The 19,068-nt window shown below is 33.2% G+C and overlaps 1 protein-coding gene across 1 annotated transcript in view; it reads right to left on the reverse strand.

Annotated features, from left to right (window-relative positions):
- Positions 1 to 2,078: 2,078 nt before the first annotated feature.
- The window catches only part of Ire1 (serine/threonine-protein kinase/endoribonuclease Ire1), a 31,269-nt gene continuing 14,279 nt past the window's right edge, over positions 2,079 to 19,068 (reverse strand). Inside the window, exons 3-9 of the mRNA XM_073989638.1 lie at positions 7,501 to 7,956; positions 7,219 to 7,441; positions 6,089 to 7,158; positions 5,815 to 6,005; positions 5,587 to 5,751; positions 5,205 to 5,519; positions 2,079 to 3,358 (exon numbers count right to left, since the gene is read on the reverse strand). Of these exons, the coding sequence (XP_073845739.1) occupies positions 2,783 to 3,358; positions 5,205 to 5,519; positions 5,587 to 5,751; positions 5,815 to 6,005; positions 6,089 to 7,158; positions 7,219 to 7,441; positions 7,501 to 7,956 (2,996 nt within the window). The 3' untranslated portion in view covers positions 2,079 to 2,782. The remainder of the gene's footprint in view (positions 3,359 to 5,204; positions 5,520 to 5,586; positions 5,752 to 5,814; positions 6,006 to 6,088; positions 7,159 to 7,218; positions 7,442 to 7,500; positions 7,957 to 19,068) is intronic.

Genomic DNA, 19,068 nt, shown 5'->3' on the forward strand with positions numbered 1-19,068 from the left:
CTTTTTCGTGGACCAGCTTCATTGTCGAGTGATCGATCCATTTGTTTCTACGGTGCTGAGATTGTTGATCTCTACCGTAGGATCAAGATACATTGATCATCTGGTTGAGTTAGGCTCAGTTGAACCCTATTGGGCTGCAGCCAACAGAAAATTTGATCCTGAATTCTCCCCGTAGCGTCTCACCACGGTGAGTATTTCCGATCTCCGAATGGAATAGAAAGAATTTAAATTAAATTTGGCGGTAAACTTCATTAGCCGCATGGCGACCCCAGTAGTCCGATTGTCTAACTCATTTTTTGAGTTACCGACAAATGTCGGTAATTAACGATGTTTTTCGGTAGGTTAGCGACGAATAAAAAGCAATCGCAAAGTTCTAGCGATAGCAACAGCGTTGTCAACTTTTATTTAAACTTTTCACTCATAATTTTGCGTTTTAATTTTAGCGATTTTTGTCGGTAACTCAAAAATGAGTTAGACAATCGCACTAAAACATCGCATTTTAAAACATATTTTTTAAACATATTTCAAAAATATTTGTAAAAAATAATTTTAAATAAATTTATATATATATATATATATATATATATATATATATATATATATATAAATTGTATATTTACGCTAATTTTACAAATTTCTTCGTTCTTTTTTCAAATATTATAAAAATACTCACTATAAGCTTCCCGATCCATAATAACTTTGGGCTCACTTCTGTATATTTATGCAACGACAAAACAACAAAAAGTATATACATACATACATACAGTCTGTCGCAAAAGTTAGTATACACCGTTGAAAACAAAATGTATTAGGGATAAAAAGCACAATAACTTATTGAAAACAACAAACAATTAGTTTTATTTGAGAGATACGAAGGTCGTCTTCGGTAATAACAATTAAAAGTGCGCAATATTTGCATACATTAGCAAATGTACGGTTCGAATCCAAAAAAGCCCAAAATTTATATCGCAAAAGTTAGTATACAACGGAGAATCCCCGTGGAACTGTTTAAAAAATTCTTGATATTTTTGAACAAAATTAAACTAAATCTGTACTTAAGATCATAAAGAGTATATTAATTGGTTTTAATCGTAGTTATAGTACTTATAGTGACAAGTCCAACGTACACTGGATCGTAAATCCACAAAAATTGGTTATCTACAAATACAAAAACTGTAGCGCCAAAATTCCGGGTGTTATGTCCTGTTTATGAATTTTAAAGCCATGAAATGCTCAGAAAAACTCTAAAGTTTCAATATAGGGTGATCTTGATCGAGTTTCGACTTGTCCTTTTTGAAGAAACGGGAATTTCTTGAAGGAAACCCATACTATAACTGCCATTAAAATCAATTAATATACTCTTTATCATCTTAAGTACACATTTAGTTTCATTTTGTTCAAAAATATCAAGAATTTTTTACACAGTTCCACGAGCATTCTCCGTTGTATACTAACATTTGCGACATAAATTTTTAGTCTTTTTGGGATTCGAGCCGTACATTTGCTAATGTATGCAAATATTACGCACTTTTAATTGTTATTACGGAAGACAACCTTCTTGTCTATCAAATAAAACTAATTGTTTGTTGTTTTCAAAAAGTTTTAGTGATATTTATCCCTAATACATTTTGGTTTCAACGGTGTATACTAATTTTTGCGACAGACTGTATGTATTTTACAGCACAAAGTCTGTTTTATTTTTATACAAGAAAGTGTCAACTTTGTCACTGCGCCAAATAAGACTACTAACGGTATTTACAAAAATTATTTATTTTCTGTTGATTTCAAGTGTTTTTAATTATTCTGTCCAGAACATACTAAAATTTTGAAACTTCAAACAAATAGTTTTGGCCAAAAAATTCCTGATTGAAACCATAGAGCATTGTTACCACTGTCAGAGAGCTCGTAGTATCTACCGTATAGAACAGAACACGGTGAGCTTCCTCAGAGCATCGTACTCGCTTCACTATACACGTGTGTGGAAAGCATTTTTCTCGGTGGACGAAACACTTCAACGCATTTAGAATTTTAGTGGAAGCTAATAAATAATTGAACAAAGCTGATTAAAAACTCCAAAGTTGTGTTGTTTTTTTATATTTATTTATATTATAAATTTTTAAAATTGTATTTAGGAAATGGTTTTAAAAAAACACATAAAAAAGATTTTGGTGGTTGGTTGGTAGCATGTAGTAGAAAAGTAAGTAGTGATTACACATAAACATAATAATAATTACCAAATGTTATTTGAAACAGAACTAGAAATGTTCATAGGTTTCAATAAATAAATTATGTTTTCTAATAAAAAGGGAATAATTTTCTATATATAAAAATTTAATAAAACATAAACTTATGTTATAAGGTGAAGGTCAATTTTCAGAAGGCTTACGATGAATAAAATCAAAGGATTTATTTTAAACAATAATAATATATAGTTACTTAGTTAATTTTTTATCACAGACATTCAGTATTTTTGCTAAGAAAGAAGAGCAGGACTTCTCTCAAATAACAAAAAAATACATACATTTCTTACTTAACTAACTTATCAACTAGATTGGTTTGTGTTTCTCTAAATGTGTGCTTACACAACAAACATTTTTACACATATGTATATCAAGTGTGTGTATTTGTGAGCAATATATATATAATATTGGCGGAATTGTTAAAACAAAATTTGCTAATAGGACGCAAAATGGGTGGTATACATTAAAATCATCAAATAATTATAATAAAAAACTGATTAACTTAAATAAAAATCGAACTATAATTGCACATCATATAATTACTATTCATCTTTTGGCATAACGTTAGGAGTGGCTGTTGTTGTGGTTGTCAGCGTCCAGGTAACATTTTTCTCCTTTTTGTTTAAGTTATAATTGTTGCGATTTGACGATTTGGGATTACGTCTAAATTTAAAATTTGCAAAAACATCACGTTTCTCTTCTTCATTTCCCAACGCATCGCCAAAATTGCGCTGCATACCACCACCAAATGATTGTAGCAAATCATCTTCGCCTTGCGATTTACGAAAATTATAGTTGCCTTTACGTTGTCGTGGCTGTTGTTGTTGTGGTGTTATTGTTTTCTTGGGACTATTGGTTGGCTTTGCCAACGGCTTCGGATCCCTTTGCAAGAGTGTGGGATAGAGATCATCGTCAGCATCAAAATAATCTGGACGTGTGAAATAATATGTAGAATTGTAGTAGGATCTAAAAATGGGCTCATTTGAGCAAATACTAAATGCATGATAGGCATGCGATATTAAATGTGGAAACCGACTAATCCAATAGTTGGTAAATTCGTGCGGAATGCTGCCAAGTATATTTTGCATTTCTTCACTTAGTTCGTGGTAATGATGTTTCTGTAAATCAAAAGACATAAATATAAGAAATAGAAATAATGAAAAATATTCAATTGAGAATTTTAATATAATGGATAAAGATTTCTATAGGGTCAAGGAATTTGTTGAAATGTATATACACTTACATAACTTTTTAGTCCATAGAATTTAGTCTGTAGAATTAATACACCTTTATTGAATCCATATTCTTTCAAACAAACTCTTAAAAAACACCCAAATATTTTAAGAAGTATTATAAATGATTCACCCAAAATCCCGAAAAAAGACATGTTATATTTCATTGTTTCCTCTCAAAAAAATTAAAAACATCTAATAATAACCTCTCCTTAAAATCCTAACATGATCCGAAATATGATGCTTTCTTTCCCCGTAACATCTTTTGGAATTCTGCGTTTATTACCCACTACTACGCAAACTACTATTGTTGCCCACTTGGGAACCTTAAAACCTGTATGAAACCATTTTCCTTTTTGGCCCTAAATAAATTTTTTATGAAATAAAGTCCCAATTTACATTAGGCGAGTTTACTTGCGGCAATTGTCAGTTTGTAGGTGAGAGAGGGGGCTGAGAGGCAAAGGGTTACCATATGCCTCACCTCTCTCTCCATCAAACTGACAATTGCCGCAAGTAAACTCGCCTAATGTAAATTGGGACTAACTCTCGACTAAGAACTTGCCGACAAAAAATATGGTATTTGGATTAAAACTCAAAAGTGTTGCGAAGGATGGACCGACATAGTCCATTTTGAAAGTGGATGTTATTTTGGGATTCATTCCTACGCGCCCACGAATCATTTCAGTTGGTCGTGCATAATTTAGAGCAAAATAATATCGCTATAAACAGGACCACAAGTAATACCATCGGAAAAATGTCCAAAGGATTCTCGAAAAGGCCTTAAACTAGACTTAAAAAATTTTTAACTGTTGTGGGGGAACCGCCCAAAGTAGTGGACTTATGTGGCCCATTTTCGAACCTAAACTAAGTTTGGACAGAATGTTACGAGATCCAAAGTTTGCATTATATTTTGAGCACCAATGCTTTGGGACCTCTTTAAGAAGCCAACAAATGTTTCCCTCTTTTTGGAACCCTAAAAATTTCTGAGAAAACCACGTTTGATACCCTCTTTGGGACTCCTAAAATCTTTAAGAAATAATCGATTGGACACACCTAAAAATCTTTAGAAATCCTACTTTTATTGGCCTCTTTTTTATCCTCTTTGAAGTCTTTTAAAAATATGTAAGAAACCCAAATTCATTGTCTCTTTTGGGCCTCATAACCTCTTTAAGAAACTCAAGATTTGAGACCTCCTACAAATCTCCAAGAAATACACATCTATTGCCCCCTTAGGGAACCCCTCTCTTCTCTGGCCCTCCTAAAATCTTGAAGAAATTCTCTACAGTTCCCCTTTTTAGTGGAGTGGCCTCTTTGGGATCTTATAAAAATCTTTATGAAACCCAAAAATCTTAAAAAATATTTATTGTCTTTTTTGGGACCTCCCCTAGCACATTACAAAATCAACGGTTTTATTGAAAAGTATCTAAAAGATCAGGTTAACTGGCATTTTAAGGTTCCTCAAAGTAATCTTGGGTTTCTCTGTGTTTTCAAAATCCCGAGAGAAACTGATTGACTGACACTCTAACTATAAATGAATCGAAACCCTTTTAAGAATTAAATAGAAATTCGAAAATTATCCACTTTTAATATTCCATAAAAATTGTAAAAGAACACACATTTAATGCACAATGGTCATTTAAGAAACCGAAATGAATTCAAATTTTTATTGCATTTCCGAATCCCCATCAAAAACCCAAAGCCACCATAACAAATCAATTAGAAGTCGACTCACCTTATTTCTTAAAGCTCTCAACAAATCTCTGACACTTGCACCCATATAACCACGGAATTTGCGTAAATCTTCCGTTATAATTGGATCCAAATGAAGATTCCAATCTTCCAATACAACAATATTGCCATTCTTTTCCAATGACTTTAATGGTTCTACATTAAATTGTAGCTTTTCTACGCGATCACTGACATCCTGTAGAAAGGCCAATATCTTTTTGTCATTCCAAAATAGAGGATGATTGCCGATACATTTGGCGGGTGGTCGACATTGAGGATCCCGGTGAATCATGTCGCTTATAAGCTCTGCAGCTAAAATCTGCAAAATTTAAATATTTACATTCTATTCAAATACGCGAAAAATAATTGAACCAATAAGCACTTACATATTTACTACGATCATCCTTGCGTTCAGCTTTTAAGTTATATAAACTATGATCATTGGTTAAAATATTTGCCTGACGTTTAAGAGCATCTCCAAACAAATGTTGACCTTTACTTAAAACATAAAAATATACACAGCCCAGTGAAAATATATCAACAGATGTGGTCTACAAAAATTAAGAGGAAATTCAATAAAATTTTTTCTTTAAAATCTATTTTTTTAATAATACCGTTCTTTGTCCTCTCATCATTTCAGGTGCTATCCAACCATCTGTACCAGTTACACCTGAACGTCTTGAGAAACTAGTTTTGCCATAATTTAGCTTTTTACATAGACCAAAGTCCGATATCATAACGCGAACAGTTCCATTAACATCGGGTAAGGACAGCAAAACATTTTGAGGTTTTATATCACGATGAACTAAAATAAATAGAAATCAAATTATTAAGGTCACTGTGATTAGCTTACTCCAATCGTTTCACTTGAGAAAGTAAATTCCTTACCTATATTCAATGAATGCAAGTGACTTAAACCAGCTGCCGCTTGCTTTAACACCTCCCACACATGAATTTGTGAACGCAATTCTGGACTACGATCTCCCTCGGTGTAATCTTGCAATGTAGCGGCACACAACTCCACAGCAATATACCGAAACTGGCGATCTTGTTCTGTGCAAAAATAACGCACAACATTTTCATGAGCATCACTTTCCCTGAGCAGAGCAACTTCACGGTCGGCAAATGTAAAACATTCGGGCAACAAACGTTTGACAGCTACCAGACGATCTTCAAAAGTTCCCTTGAAAACAAATGTTCCCTCACAGCCTTTGCCCAAGACTTCATTGGCATTGAAGGAAATCTTACCCACGCGAATATGACCATCGCCCAAATCAATTAAATCTTGGGCACTAATATTACTGCCGCCACTACCACGGCTACCACTATTTCCCAACGTTTTTGAACCATTTTCCGATTGATTTCTTAGCTCTTGCATAGAACTGTGCATGTACCAGAACATCATTAGCATCAAAACAATAATGATGCAAAGGATGACATGTACCCGATTGCTGGGATGATCTACAAACCATTCGTAGATGAAAGAACGCACTTGTTTGCTATTATCAATAATTATTTCCTTGGTCTTGTTAAAGGCAAAACGACCAAATGTCTTGTTGGGTATTTCCGATTCAATTTTTAATTCAATAATTGGTTCTGTTTGTATGCCAATATCTGCGGATTTTGGTTTTTCTTTATCCGATGAAAGAATGCTTCGCCCTGGACCATTAAGTGAAGCACTTATGGTGGCCAATTGATGATTGCTGTCATCTTTAGTAACTGATGGCGAGGGTGACAACTGTAAATTCACATCATTTGGCCGATTGTAATAACCCAAGAGGATACCGGCATTCTTTTTTAAAACATCATCCAAATAAACGGTATTCGGATCAACATTTGTATCTGGGCCATCCAGCAATTGTATAGGCGGAGCTGTGGAAATGCGTGGTGTATTCTTATCCACTAAAGAAGGTAGGGCATACAAACCGTTACCATGTTCTCCAACATATAAGGATTGACTGAATAAAGAAATCAAATGATTACTAAAAGGGGAAACAAGTGACTGATCTGATCCTTACAATAGTTTAACGGTATTGACATTTCCACCTTTAGATTCATCCAGAATGGCATGAAAGGCTTCCTCCGAGACGGTAGTAAATGGTACACTTAATAAACCTTCCGGTCCCAATAGGAATGCTGCCACTACGGGACTGGTCAAATCGTTTTTCCACAGAAATTTACCATTTTTGCGATCAAGTGTCAAAATATTACCATTTGTAGTTGTGGTCAGATGCAGATATTCTAAAAGAAGCAGCAATGATTAAGGAGAATTTTATATTAGTTTTATTGCAGATATATACCATAATCTTTTGAGATATCTGGTGTGGTGGCCATTGAACTGTAATCATAGAATGTTATATTCCATGGTTTGGCATTTTTATTCTTGTTCAAGCTATCGAACATCATCACAGTATATTGTGTTCTTCCCAAATAAATGGCTCGAGATGTTGCCCAACCGATACGTTCACCACCTGCGCCTCCTCCTCCACCACCACCTTCCACAGATCCATCAAATCCAACCTTTTCTCGTCGACCCGATTTAGGATCAACAATAAACCATGTATCACTCTTTTTGCCCGAATACAAAATGCCATCCGAGGAGCGACAGGGTGCATTTGCCACCAGTTGTGGTATAGTATACGGCAGCTTTTTCAGGCTACCCATATCACCCAATTGATAAATGCTGCCATCTCGTGGATCAGGCAAATATTGCGGGACATGAACATTCTGCTGCTGTTCGGCCCGTATTGGTGGATCTACAAAAATAAAAAAAATAAAAAATTGTTAGTGTAATGTTACCCATTTTGTTTGGTTTGATATCTATATTTCACACCACTAAAATAACAAATTCTAGAATAGTTTTTTTATATCATTATCAATCATCACTGAAGTAGAAATAGAAAATACCATCGAATTACCGACAACATCGTAAATAATCAACTAATAGCAAAAGAAGAATTTCCGCTGGTTGAAATAAATCAAAACAAAACAGTTAGTCGTCTAAACGTAGCAAGCTAATTCGTTTAGTTCGGCGATAAGAACAAATATTTTCTATAATTAAAATAAAACACTCGAAATTCTGAAATTTCCAGACGGATATGAAACGAATATGTTGTCGCTCAGATTGGAAGTTATATTTTTCAGATATTCTCAAGCGATCTTCGTTATCTCTTCCAATCATAATATCTTGCAATAGCCCAGTAAAGAAAAAGTAGGAGTAGCGTAGTAACAAGTAATCCCATGGCAAATCCAAAAGTGTTTCGGCCAGCGACTGCCGGCCCAGCATAATATGCTGCCCAATAACAACAACATTCCTGATGTGATAACTTAGCATCTGTAGTTACCGATAAAGTTTACCAACAATTCTTGTTTACTTAGAACCGATACAGAACATTTGCTCATAAGCCGAACTAAGAACAGATTTCTACTCCTCCATAACCCACTTGACGCTATGTGGGGGCTTATGGTCACAACTTTCTCCACTCAAGCAGATTGCATTTAACGAAGTAAACAGTGAACGGACCAAAGATTATACAGCAGTGATCTAATGCTTAATATAGATTCGATTATGCCGGGTTATCAGGCGAACACGTGGCTATCGGCGTTTTTAAAAGTTTGCAGTAGAGTACCGACACTGTAGTATAATGTAGTCTCGTTGACACCTGGACGTCTCAGCGAAGTATAGATTTAGCTGTCAAGTTCTTCACACGGTAAAGGAGGGTTATGCCATGATCGACATTTCATCGCCATTAATACTATATCTTATGGATTCATTTTTCAACACAAACAAATATCTTATTCTGCAGGAATTGTTTATGGATCCGGCTATGGACACGGACGAACAACGTAAATACGCATCGAACATGGATTCTCAGGTTGGGGACGACATGACGAATTGAATCTAAGACTCAGGCGACAAAGCAAGAAGAAGGAGTGAGACCATCGGACTCAGTGGCCGGAAGGGATACTACGCCCCTGTCGGTTGAGAATGTGAACAACACAGTACTCTACACCCCACCCCTTCTGGCGGGCAAGCATTGTTCGGAGTTGGCTCGGGAATTTTTATTTTGTATTTTTTTAACGTTCTTACTCCGCACTGTCCCAACCCTGCCGACCGAGGGGGCGACCACCCTCTTCGTAGGGATCGCGTACACACCATGATCCGCATCATGATAGGGTATGAGAAGGAAATCGAAAACCAGCTGCAGAATCTTCTTCATCAGCCAGTTAGTTAAACGTTAGAGGATACATAAAAATAAAATTAAGTTATTTTTTATAACTTCTAAATTCATGCCAAAATCTACATTACAGTATAAAGAATTAAAATCAGCACACATTTTACTAATTGGTTTAAATAATTTGATAGTATCTACTAGATCTAAAAGGAACATTAATTCTAATGGGCGAAATTAGAAAATGTGATGGCACAATACCATTAAAAAATTTTAACATCATAGTATTCAACATAATGCGTCTACTTTTTAATGTAGGCAATCGAATTAATTTTAGTAAGAATGCAACACAAAATCGCTATTCCAATGAAGACCCCTTAGCGCAAAATGAAGAAATGGTTTATGCACGGATTCGATTTTATCAGAGTATATTGCATAATGGGGATGCCATACCACGGAAGAATATTCTAAAATAGGTCTAACAAGAGACGTAAATAGTTGCTTTGTTATATACGGGTCAGAGAATTCTTTGCCCAATCGTTTAATAAATCTATTACACGGTCATTAAAATTTAATTTTGGATCCATTAACACCCGGAGATCAACAAATGATTCTAATGTAGATAAAGCATAACCATTAATATTTGGTCTGTTCCAGTACTGCAAGAATCTACTAATTTTTACTATTTTTTTTATAACATAAAGGAAAACGAACGCCCCCCTTCTTCCAATGCCTCAAAGGAGGCTAGCATCAAGGAAAAATCATAAAATGACCTAACTACCGATCCTACAATTATTACGAACAAAACCATTCAAATACCATGATCTGACAAAATTAAAATATTGACAAACATTGGAATGTTTGTAAACAGGATTTTAGTTTACGATAGATTCTTTTCCGACTACCAACAATGCAGTAGAATATGCACATGTCTCATTCCAACTCACAGATCTCCTTTTAGATTGTACGTTTGTGATAATCATGATCGAGAACTTGATATATTTCTTCTGCAGAAAAAAGAAACAATCAGCCGTAAGTAGAAAGAAATAGAATTTTACAATCTAAACGAATTTAAGACCTCTCGAAGGAATTCCCCATTGGTTCCTATCACATTGTTGTTTTGCTTATTATATGTTGCTGGTTTGTGTTGTGTTATGTTATGGGGAAAAGCAAAGTGCCCTGAGAATAGAATATTCTTTCTTATCATAATGTCATTTTCTGTTTTTTTTTTCAGAAGTTTGTCTTATCATTTTCTGCGTACATAAATATACACATATTTTTGAACAAAAAACGTATAGGCAGCACTTAAGACACAATGTAGCAATGCATATGCTAATAAATAAATATATTTCCAACGTTGAGATCATTACTGCACACTGTAGACAAATTGAGAGCACATAAAAACAACAAACATAAGCAAAAAAACAGTGCATTTCTACACAGTTTCCAGGCGAGATTTTTTTTATAAAATAGCAAAAATTAGTATTAACAAAACCAAATTAGGTGCTCAGCAACAAAGATTTGTTTGAAGATAAGAGGACTGTATATTCAACGTTCCGTTTAATTTAATTTTTTTAAAACGGCAAGATTTTAATTTATCAAGAAGCAGTCTTTGGTATAATATTAGCAATAACATATGCAAACAAAAACAAGCATAATAGTCGTCTTAGCCGGCAACTATGACTCCAAAAACACAACGTATATGTACCTTGAACATAACTTAATAAACAGCATATTCACAGCCTGCAATGAAAAATAAATATAAATCTTTGAAATTAGAACCATAACGAATAGCAGCTGTGAAAATTACGTCCGTATGAGGTTTTTAGTACTACCATAACTTCCCAAACTAAAACAATTAAGAAAGTATCAGTGAGCTGTGCCGACAGAGATATACCCTCAGTCTCACATCTAAAGAAAAGAAGTAAACACAATACATCTGACGTCTATATATTTTTTTTAAGTGTTTTGGACCAAATTCTCAGAAAGTATGGACTATCCTCGAAAAAAGTTTGGTCCGATAATATTCGGCCATAACCCAAGTCTGTAAGAAATAACACGATGTATGCCGGCAAGCTATTTTGGAGCGCTTGGAGCAGTATTTTAGGAAGTATGGACCTGAAGCCCAAAAAAGGGATCGGAGACGAGCTGTTAAACTGTACTTTTTCCAAATTTTGTGTGGGAGGTACACGAAGTAGTATACCGATTAAGTCCATATTCAAACCTGATTTATGCCTGGAAGTAATATTACCATATGCAAAGTTATGACCAATTCGGCTACTCTCTTTGAGAGTTATCGTGGACACAATTTTAACGAAAATTGTTGAACTTTTGTGGGGTAGGTACCGTAAGAAGTGGACTGATATGGCCTATCTTTGAACCTAAACTAAGTTTGTAGTGGAAATTTCATCACGATTTTATAAACTTCCATACACTTCGAGTCGTCAAAACTTAATGCGGATGTCCTGAAGGGGCCGCCATATTCTACAGTGGTAGATATCATCTGAAATATATGAGAATGACTTAAGCGTAAAATCTATGACTATAGTAGACAGGACGCTTCCAAAAATTATCTTGTTAAAGGTATTAGACAAGTCTTGTTAGGCATTATACTTGATTATAAAAAGTATTCCTGCCAAAGCAGGATATACTGGTGTATTTTTATGCAGGAGGGATTTACTTTTATTGAATGCTACTGAAAGTACTTCATTTTCAATATAGAGTGAATATGCCTCGATATTCTAATACAATCATGCAATTTTTTTACTTGAATTTTTGACTTTATTTTGCTTTCGTTGTATAATTCTTATATAAATCTGACTTGAATACAAATGAACGACTATATTTACTCCAAACACATGAAACAAAATATCAAAAGTATAACACTTCATATCTTGTATAAATCGGAAATGAATGAAGATTGAAAAAAATTGGTAGGGGGTTCTATTCAAGTGGGCGGCAGTGTAATTTATTATTTGTAAATTTGAATGTAAAACATGCCATTTATATTTCTGTAATTCGGGAATAATATTTTTATTTACACTAGGGTGGAGCGATTTGAAGATTTTAAGGGACGCTTTGAGTTTCTGATTCTTGGTATTGTCCAGGCAGTTTTGGTTCGATTTTCACCGTAGACGAATGGTTTGGCTCAGTAAAATCTCAAGAATCAGAAACGCGATGCGCCTATTAGGATTTTCCCTTTCATAATTATCGCACCACCCTCACCTACACCTATAACCAAAATATAGTGGGTTACTGCAATCCTTTACTAGGACATACTTTATTCAAAAACATTTCCCCATGACTAAGAGTTATTGTGGAAGCAACATTTAAAAGGATCTTTTTGTGTGATATGTTTCCATGCCAGGAACTAACATAGAAAATGGTGTCCCATCCAATAACGCTGTAGATGATGTATAAACACTTACACTTTTCGCAGAATTGTTTGTAAATGTTTTAAATGAATAATTGTCTTGCATATTCAAACTACAATAATATCTGTCAACAACAAATGCGTGTGCCGAAATACAACCATTTGCAGAATTGTTCGTATTTACACCTGCTGAATTGTGTCATGTGTTTGTTCAGGTATTCTTTCAAACCCCAAAATCTATTAAAGGTATCACTACACTACTAATAAAAAATTAGCTATTTTCTATTTAAATCTACCTTCAGAAGCAACAAACGAATGATCGATCATTTATAAGTCACACAATAGAACAACATTTTGGTTGTTAAAATGCCTTTTTAATCAAACTTAGAAAAGGAAGCTTCCCCGACCAATTATAGTACTTCAAGCATTTACAGCACCAGCAAAAATTATTTATATATTACTCAATGCTTGTCACAATCAATAACGGACTTTCGTCCTCAAAAAGGAATATTTTGTTGCACAGTGAAATCTATCGTAGTTGCTTTCTGAAGAATGCATCTCTATAAACTGAATAATTGTTTATGGTAAAAAACTAAAAACCTATTGGCAATATGTATTTATATATAAACGCTCAATGATTGTGATGATTATAGTTATGCACATGTTCCTCAATCACAGAACTTAAAAATAATCTGTGGTCAGACAATTGAATTATAAAAATATGATTGTATGTACAACAAACAAGTTTACCTAAATGTTTCATACGCAACATCTAAACTGAATACAGTATTTTCTGGTTACCTGCATTATTCATAGCTGCATTTCGGCGTTACCTCACCAAAATTCTTTTTATAGGCAACTATTCTCTAGATTCCGTTCAATATATTATGTTTTAGTGCACATTCAATAGCTGCATTTTCGGCATAGCTGCATCAAAATTTTGGTGATTTTACTTAAATTTGGTTGTAAAATTTACATATATCTACACAAGAAAAAAATTTTAATTTTTTTTGCGAACTCAAAACAAGGATTAAGTTCAACCACTCTGATTTTGTACTGATAAGAAGTGTGCAAAACAAATACAACGCAAGAAATGATAATGAATTGTAAAAAAAATGTAACGTTTTCTCTAACGAACTTGAAATGTCTATCACTCTATTATTTCAACATTGCTTATAGCTGCACAACATATGCACGTAAGTAATATTGAAGATATCGGCCTAGTTGGGCAGGTAGCGAATTTAAGCTTCCTGCATTTTGGGGATTGCTGCACAAGAAGTCGTGCAATTTTTGATTGTACAGGTAAGCAAATAATACTGTACATGAATATTTTATGCATAAAAAAACAATTCCGAAATTATCCTCTCTTGCTAGGGACCTCATTCCTTTACTAAGAAAAGTAATGTTTTGTTTGATCCCGGAACATTAGAAAATTAGACTTCCCAAAAAATCAAATTTATTATTGAAATTCTCACCACTCAAATTTTAGTGTTCGCTTAGTTTATTAGTTTTTTATATTTCTTGGAAATTGAATTAAAGTGATAATTACACCGTGCTAAGTAACTTATTGATAAGACATATTCGCATAGGAAACGTGTGGGGTTTTCCATTGTCTTTTTTTTAAGATTATAATGCACATTAGGGTTATAACAAAAAAATACCACGCCACGCCAGTACCATGTAGGGAATATTGCCGCGTAATAAAACGACTGATTCCTTAAACAAAAAAATCCACATCATCAGGGATTTCTAATTGCATCTTTCTATTGAAAACTTATAAAATTAATATTAAAATAATCGAAAAAGGCTGCACAATATAAAATATTAAATGTTGTGATTTGAGATGATCAGTTCAATATTTTGTGTTGTTCTTGTGTTGCAACGGTAAAGTTCAATTAAATGATGGATTCATCTAAGTTAAATGTCACTATCCTCATAAAAATTACAGGAAGAACTTCTTTAGAAGACCCTGTTTTTTAAAAGAAACTAAGCAACAATTCCAGCGGGGTTTTTTCTTTCAATATGACTTTTATAAAAAATCTGTAGGATTCTTAAAATAGCAAAAGGAGTTTTAAAGAAGTCCAATATTCCCTTTCACAATTCTTATAGAAACCAGGATGAGAAAACAAGTCATGGGGCCGTGTATGAGATGACTATTAAGTCTTCTAGAATTTGTGGGACTACAAGCCATTATTTCAAAGTGTATTTTAAACAATGAATTGGATGAAAAATGTTTCCGATATGCAGTTTATAATCAAAATGGAGATCAAAAGACCAGTAGGCCTATTCTGTAACTTTTAACAACTATCGATATTGTTTAAATTTCTTTTGTTATTGTAACAAAAACAAAACAAACAAATGAAATTGTTGTAAAATAAACAATGAGTAAAGTTGTTAAAAAGAAATAGGCCTACAGTGCTTAAAATACATATCTTCATATCCAATGTATATTAAAGAAGGTAGATGTGACAACCAGCTTAGAAATTCTGTAACTTTATCGATTGAAAAGTTGTTAAAATTTTGTTAAAAATTTACAGAATAGGCCACTAGGCCTACCGTAGGCCTATTCTGTAATTTCAGTAAATTTTTAACAACTTTACTCATTGTTTATTTTACAACAATTTCATTTGTTTGTTTTTTAGTTGTTACAAAAACAAAAGAAATTTTAACCATCGATAAAATTACAGAATAGGCCTACTATATAGTATCCGCGTAAATGTACAAAAACACATTTGCATTTGAAAAACGATAAGTTCTAGGACAGAGAAGCCATTACATAGTCGATACGTCCGAAGATTTGCTTTACCACCAATGAAACCAGTTAACGTAATTTGGTGACTATGTGGGCTCGAGTCCTTGGCTTTCCTTTTTCACTTGCAAATAATTTCCGATCATCAAGCTTAACTCTAAACGAGAAAATTAATAAAAAATTATTTTTGTTATTTCTGACCGATTTCTGAATTTAATACCCTAATTTTGTCTTCAACAGCAACTCATATGTACAACAAACCAAACATTATTGAAAGAATTTTTGTTTTAGTTTGAAGTTGAAAATCAAAATTTTTACAAATTCATCGTTTGTAATCATTTTTTGTCTAACTGGATTTTAACGAAAGAAAATCTTTTGTGCGACACCTGTTATGTGAAAACAAAATTATATAGCGTATAGCAAAATTTCATAGCTTACTTGAAGTTTATACTATTATCACCAACTGCGACATCTGTTGCAATGGAAAATAACAACCAATATATATTGGTTTACGATAAAATAAATGCGCATAGAAGTAAACTACAAAATTTGAAATTGTTTGTGATATTTTACACGTATTAAGAAATTATAGCATTTAATTTGACAAATGTGTTGCCAACTAAGTACATAAGTAATAACAGCGAATAATAAGGATTTTTGTTATTGTTATTTTTTGTGGTTCCAGGACGAATTTTGCAAAACCCGGCCTTATCTCGCACATTTGCACCAACAGTGATCTACTGGTAAAATTTCAACCTCCTAGCTTTAACCGTTTTAGCTGGGCGTTGATGATGAGTCAGTCAGTCAGTCACTTATCACCAAACTCAAATATATAATAGATAACAACAATGTTGTTTTTGTAAAATTGTTAGTTGTTGTAATCCATGCATCTACCTTCTATAAAAATGCCTTGTTCTTATCTCTATCACACATTAGGGAAATAAAATAAAACAAATTAAAATTTGTGTAAACAAGAAATAAAATATTAGTAACAACGTATCGTGAATTAAAAGAAAAAATATATAGATTATGCATTCTAAAACTTCAATGCATTTGGTGCAAGAACTTTTTTTCGGTATAGAAAAAGAGACATCATATTCCTAAATATTTGTATGCCCTAAACGACTGTGATGGGATTTTTTATATTTACAAACATTGCAAAAAAGTTATTACACATATGAACGTTTTTATTCATTAAATAAATAAAACCCAAATAAGAGAAGACTGTAGTGGAACGGGGCCGACCAAGTAATACCCTACACTAACACTTTTGAGGATTTATTTTCGGCGAATAAAAAATAATTTTGTTAAAACAAAATTTTCCTCCGACAGACGTGAAAGTATGTTTGGAAAAATGGTATGTAGATCCTCATACAAGTTGAGACATCAGCCATCTACTAAATAATTTTACCTCATAGGTGTACATAGTATGTACTACATACCGGTACATACGCATTTTAAATTAAATTTTAGGCGGTATTAATTGAAAAATTACTTTTCAATTTTTTGTCGGACAATACGTTCAGCACAAAAAGATTTTTTTTAATTTGTATCTCAGCAAAAAATGGATGTCACTTCTATGTCAGTGTGACATGGAACGATCGATGGTAATTCAATATATAGTTCCAATCATCACTGTGGATATGTGTAGTAAAGATATGTGACTTCAGAATAACTTATCTCTCGTCAAAATATTGTTGTTTATTAGCAATTTTACGCTTCAGTTACAACTTTAATTAATATAATTACATACAGTTGCGAAAACAATAATAGCACCACCATGTGGAACAATGTTTTATGAAGATGCGGTTTATTTGGAGGAAAATATTTTCTGTTCTCAGTTAGATGTCCTCAAAAAATCGGAATAGAACCAAAAATATATAGCAAAGCCCATTAACAGAGGATTGTTTAACCTCAAGAGTATGGATCTGACTTTGTCGTTAGAGACTACACCCTATACATGGCAACAAAACAGTGAAGAATTAACTGATTTCCGTTGAAATTTTGGAAAATATGACTATTTAATTTAGAAGATATGTTGGCACTAGTTTCGTCCTTCCAAAAGGATATGCACAGTAATAAGCTGGGTTATAATCTGAAGGAAATCAAAGAAATTGTGGTATAGAAGTTCTGTGGTTATTCTCTAGGGTTGTGCGTTGTTCCTAGACTATGACTAATCAAAAAACTTGTGAACTAAGGTCAACAAGGTAACTACAACATAAAAACCAACGGCCGCAAAAATTATTTGGGGCGTCCTTGAAAAAGAATCCTGCAACCAATACCAGAATCCGCTTGGTTCTATAACGCCATAAACTGAAGAATAAATCAGTAGACACTTGCTTCTATTGATGTACTTCTATCCTTGAGTGATAAAGTGTAGATGTTTGTCCAATTTCTATATTTTTAAACGAATTTTTATTGATGGTGCTATTATTTTTTTTCACCAAATTTTTGCAGTTTTTTGAAAATTTGTTTAAATTTTTAAAAAGTTTCAAAATAAACTATGATTTCTGTTATTTTTAAATTCTTTAGAGTTTAGTTATAAATAAATACGCATGAAACGGTCAGCAAAATGTAAATAAGCAGCCCAATCATGAATATCAACTCCCCGTGAGTTGTTTCACTTTCTCCTTTAAGTTGCAACGGCAGAAAGACAAAACTCACGGGGAGTTTACATTCATGATCGGGCTGAAGAATGCCTGCAAAATATTTTTGTGGGAGGTGGTGCTATAATTATTTTCGCAGCTGTATATACATACAAAATATACTATTATTAATTTTATCACATCAATCTAACAAACTTTTTCTCTTAATTGGAGTAAAAACAAATGAAAACAAAAAAAAACTTGTTAAATTTGGAGAAGTTGAAAAGCTTTTTGTGTCCATTATTAATATTACTTAAACTAACAAATGGAGGAATGGGGATGTTATACAGTTTCGTATTCCCATTTCTAGATAATATAGCTACGATCTGTTCAATTCAATGCATTATATTCTTTTACAAAGGTATCTGAACTTTTTCCAGACGCCTCCGAAGACGCTCACGGTGGCTTCATTTTTATGGGTTAGCATATTAGATGATAATTTCTTGACTTCTGGAACAGAACAGAACACTTTTTAGCTTTTGTATATGAATAAAGTAGTTATTCGATTATTTTCAATGTTATAAAAACGGAAAACGGCATCACAAAATATAAAAAAACCTAAAGTAGAAAAATTGTGGTTTTTATGGCATAAAATTTATTTAAACAGTTCCATTTAGTGTGGTCAAATTAAATAAATTCTATTTTTACAAGACTGAATAAGAAAATTTACGAATTTCACGAAACCCCTTGAAATAAATAATATTTCTTAATTAACATATAATAACAATTTTAGGTGGAAGTCACCCTTGCATATAAGAATTTTACATAATGTATACCATGTTGTAGATAATAAACATCTTATCGGAAAACTTCTGCACACATTAGGTGTTAGAAAAAGTGTCATGATAATATTGAAAATGAGAACTTTTTAAAGTAAACTGTAAATGTTAAGTAAGTGTTTACCACTTTTAATTTATGCATATTAATTC

Source organism: Musca autumnalis, unplaced genomic scaffold (assembly GCF_047663935.1).
Source record: "Musca autumnalis isolate F117 unplaced genomic scaffold, ASM4766393v1 scaffold_1, whole genome shotgun sequence".
NCBI classification, from domain to species: Eukaryota; Metazoa; Arthropoda; class Insecta; order Diptera; family Muscidae; genus Musca; species Musca autumnalis.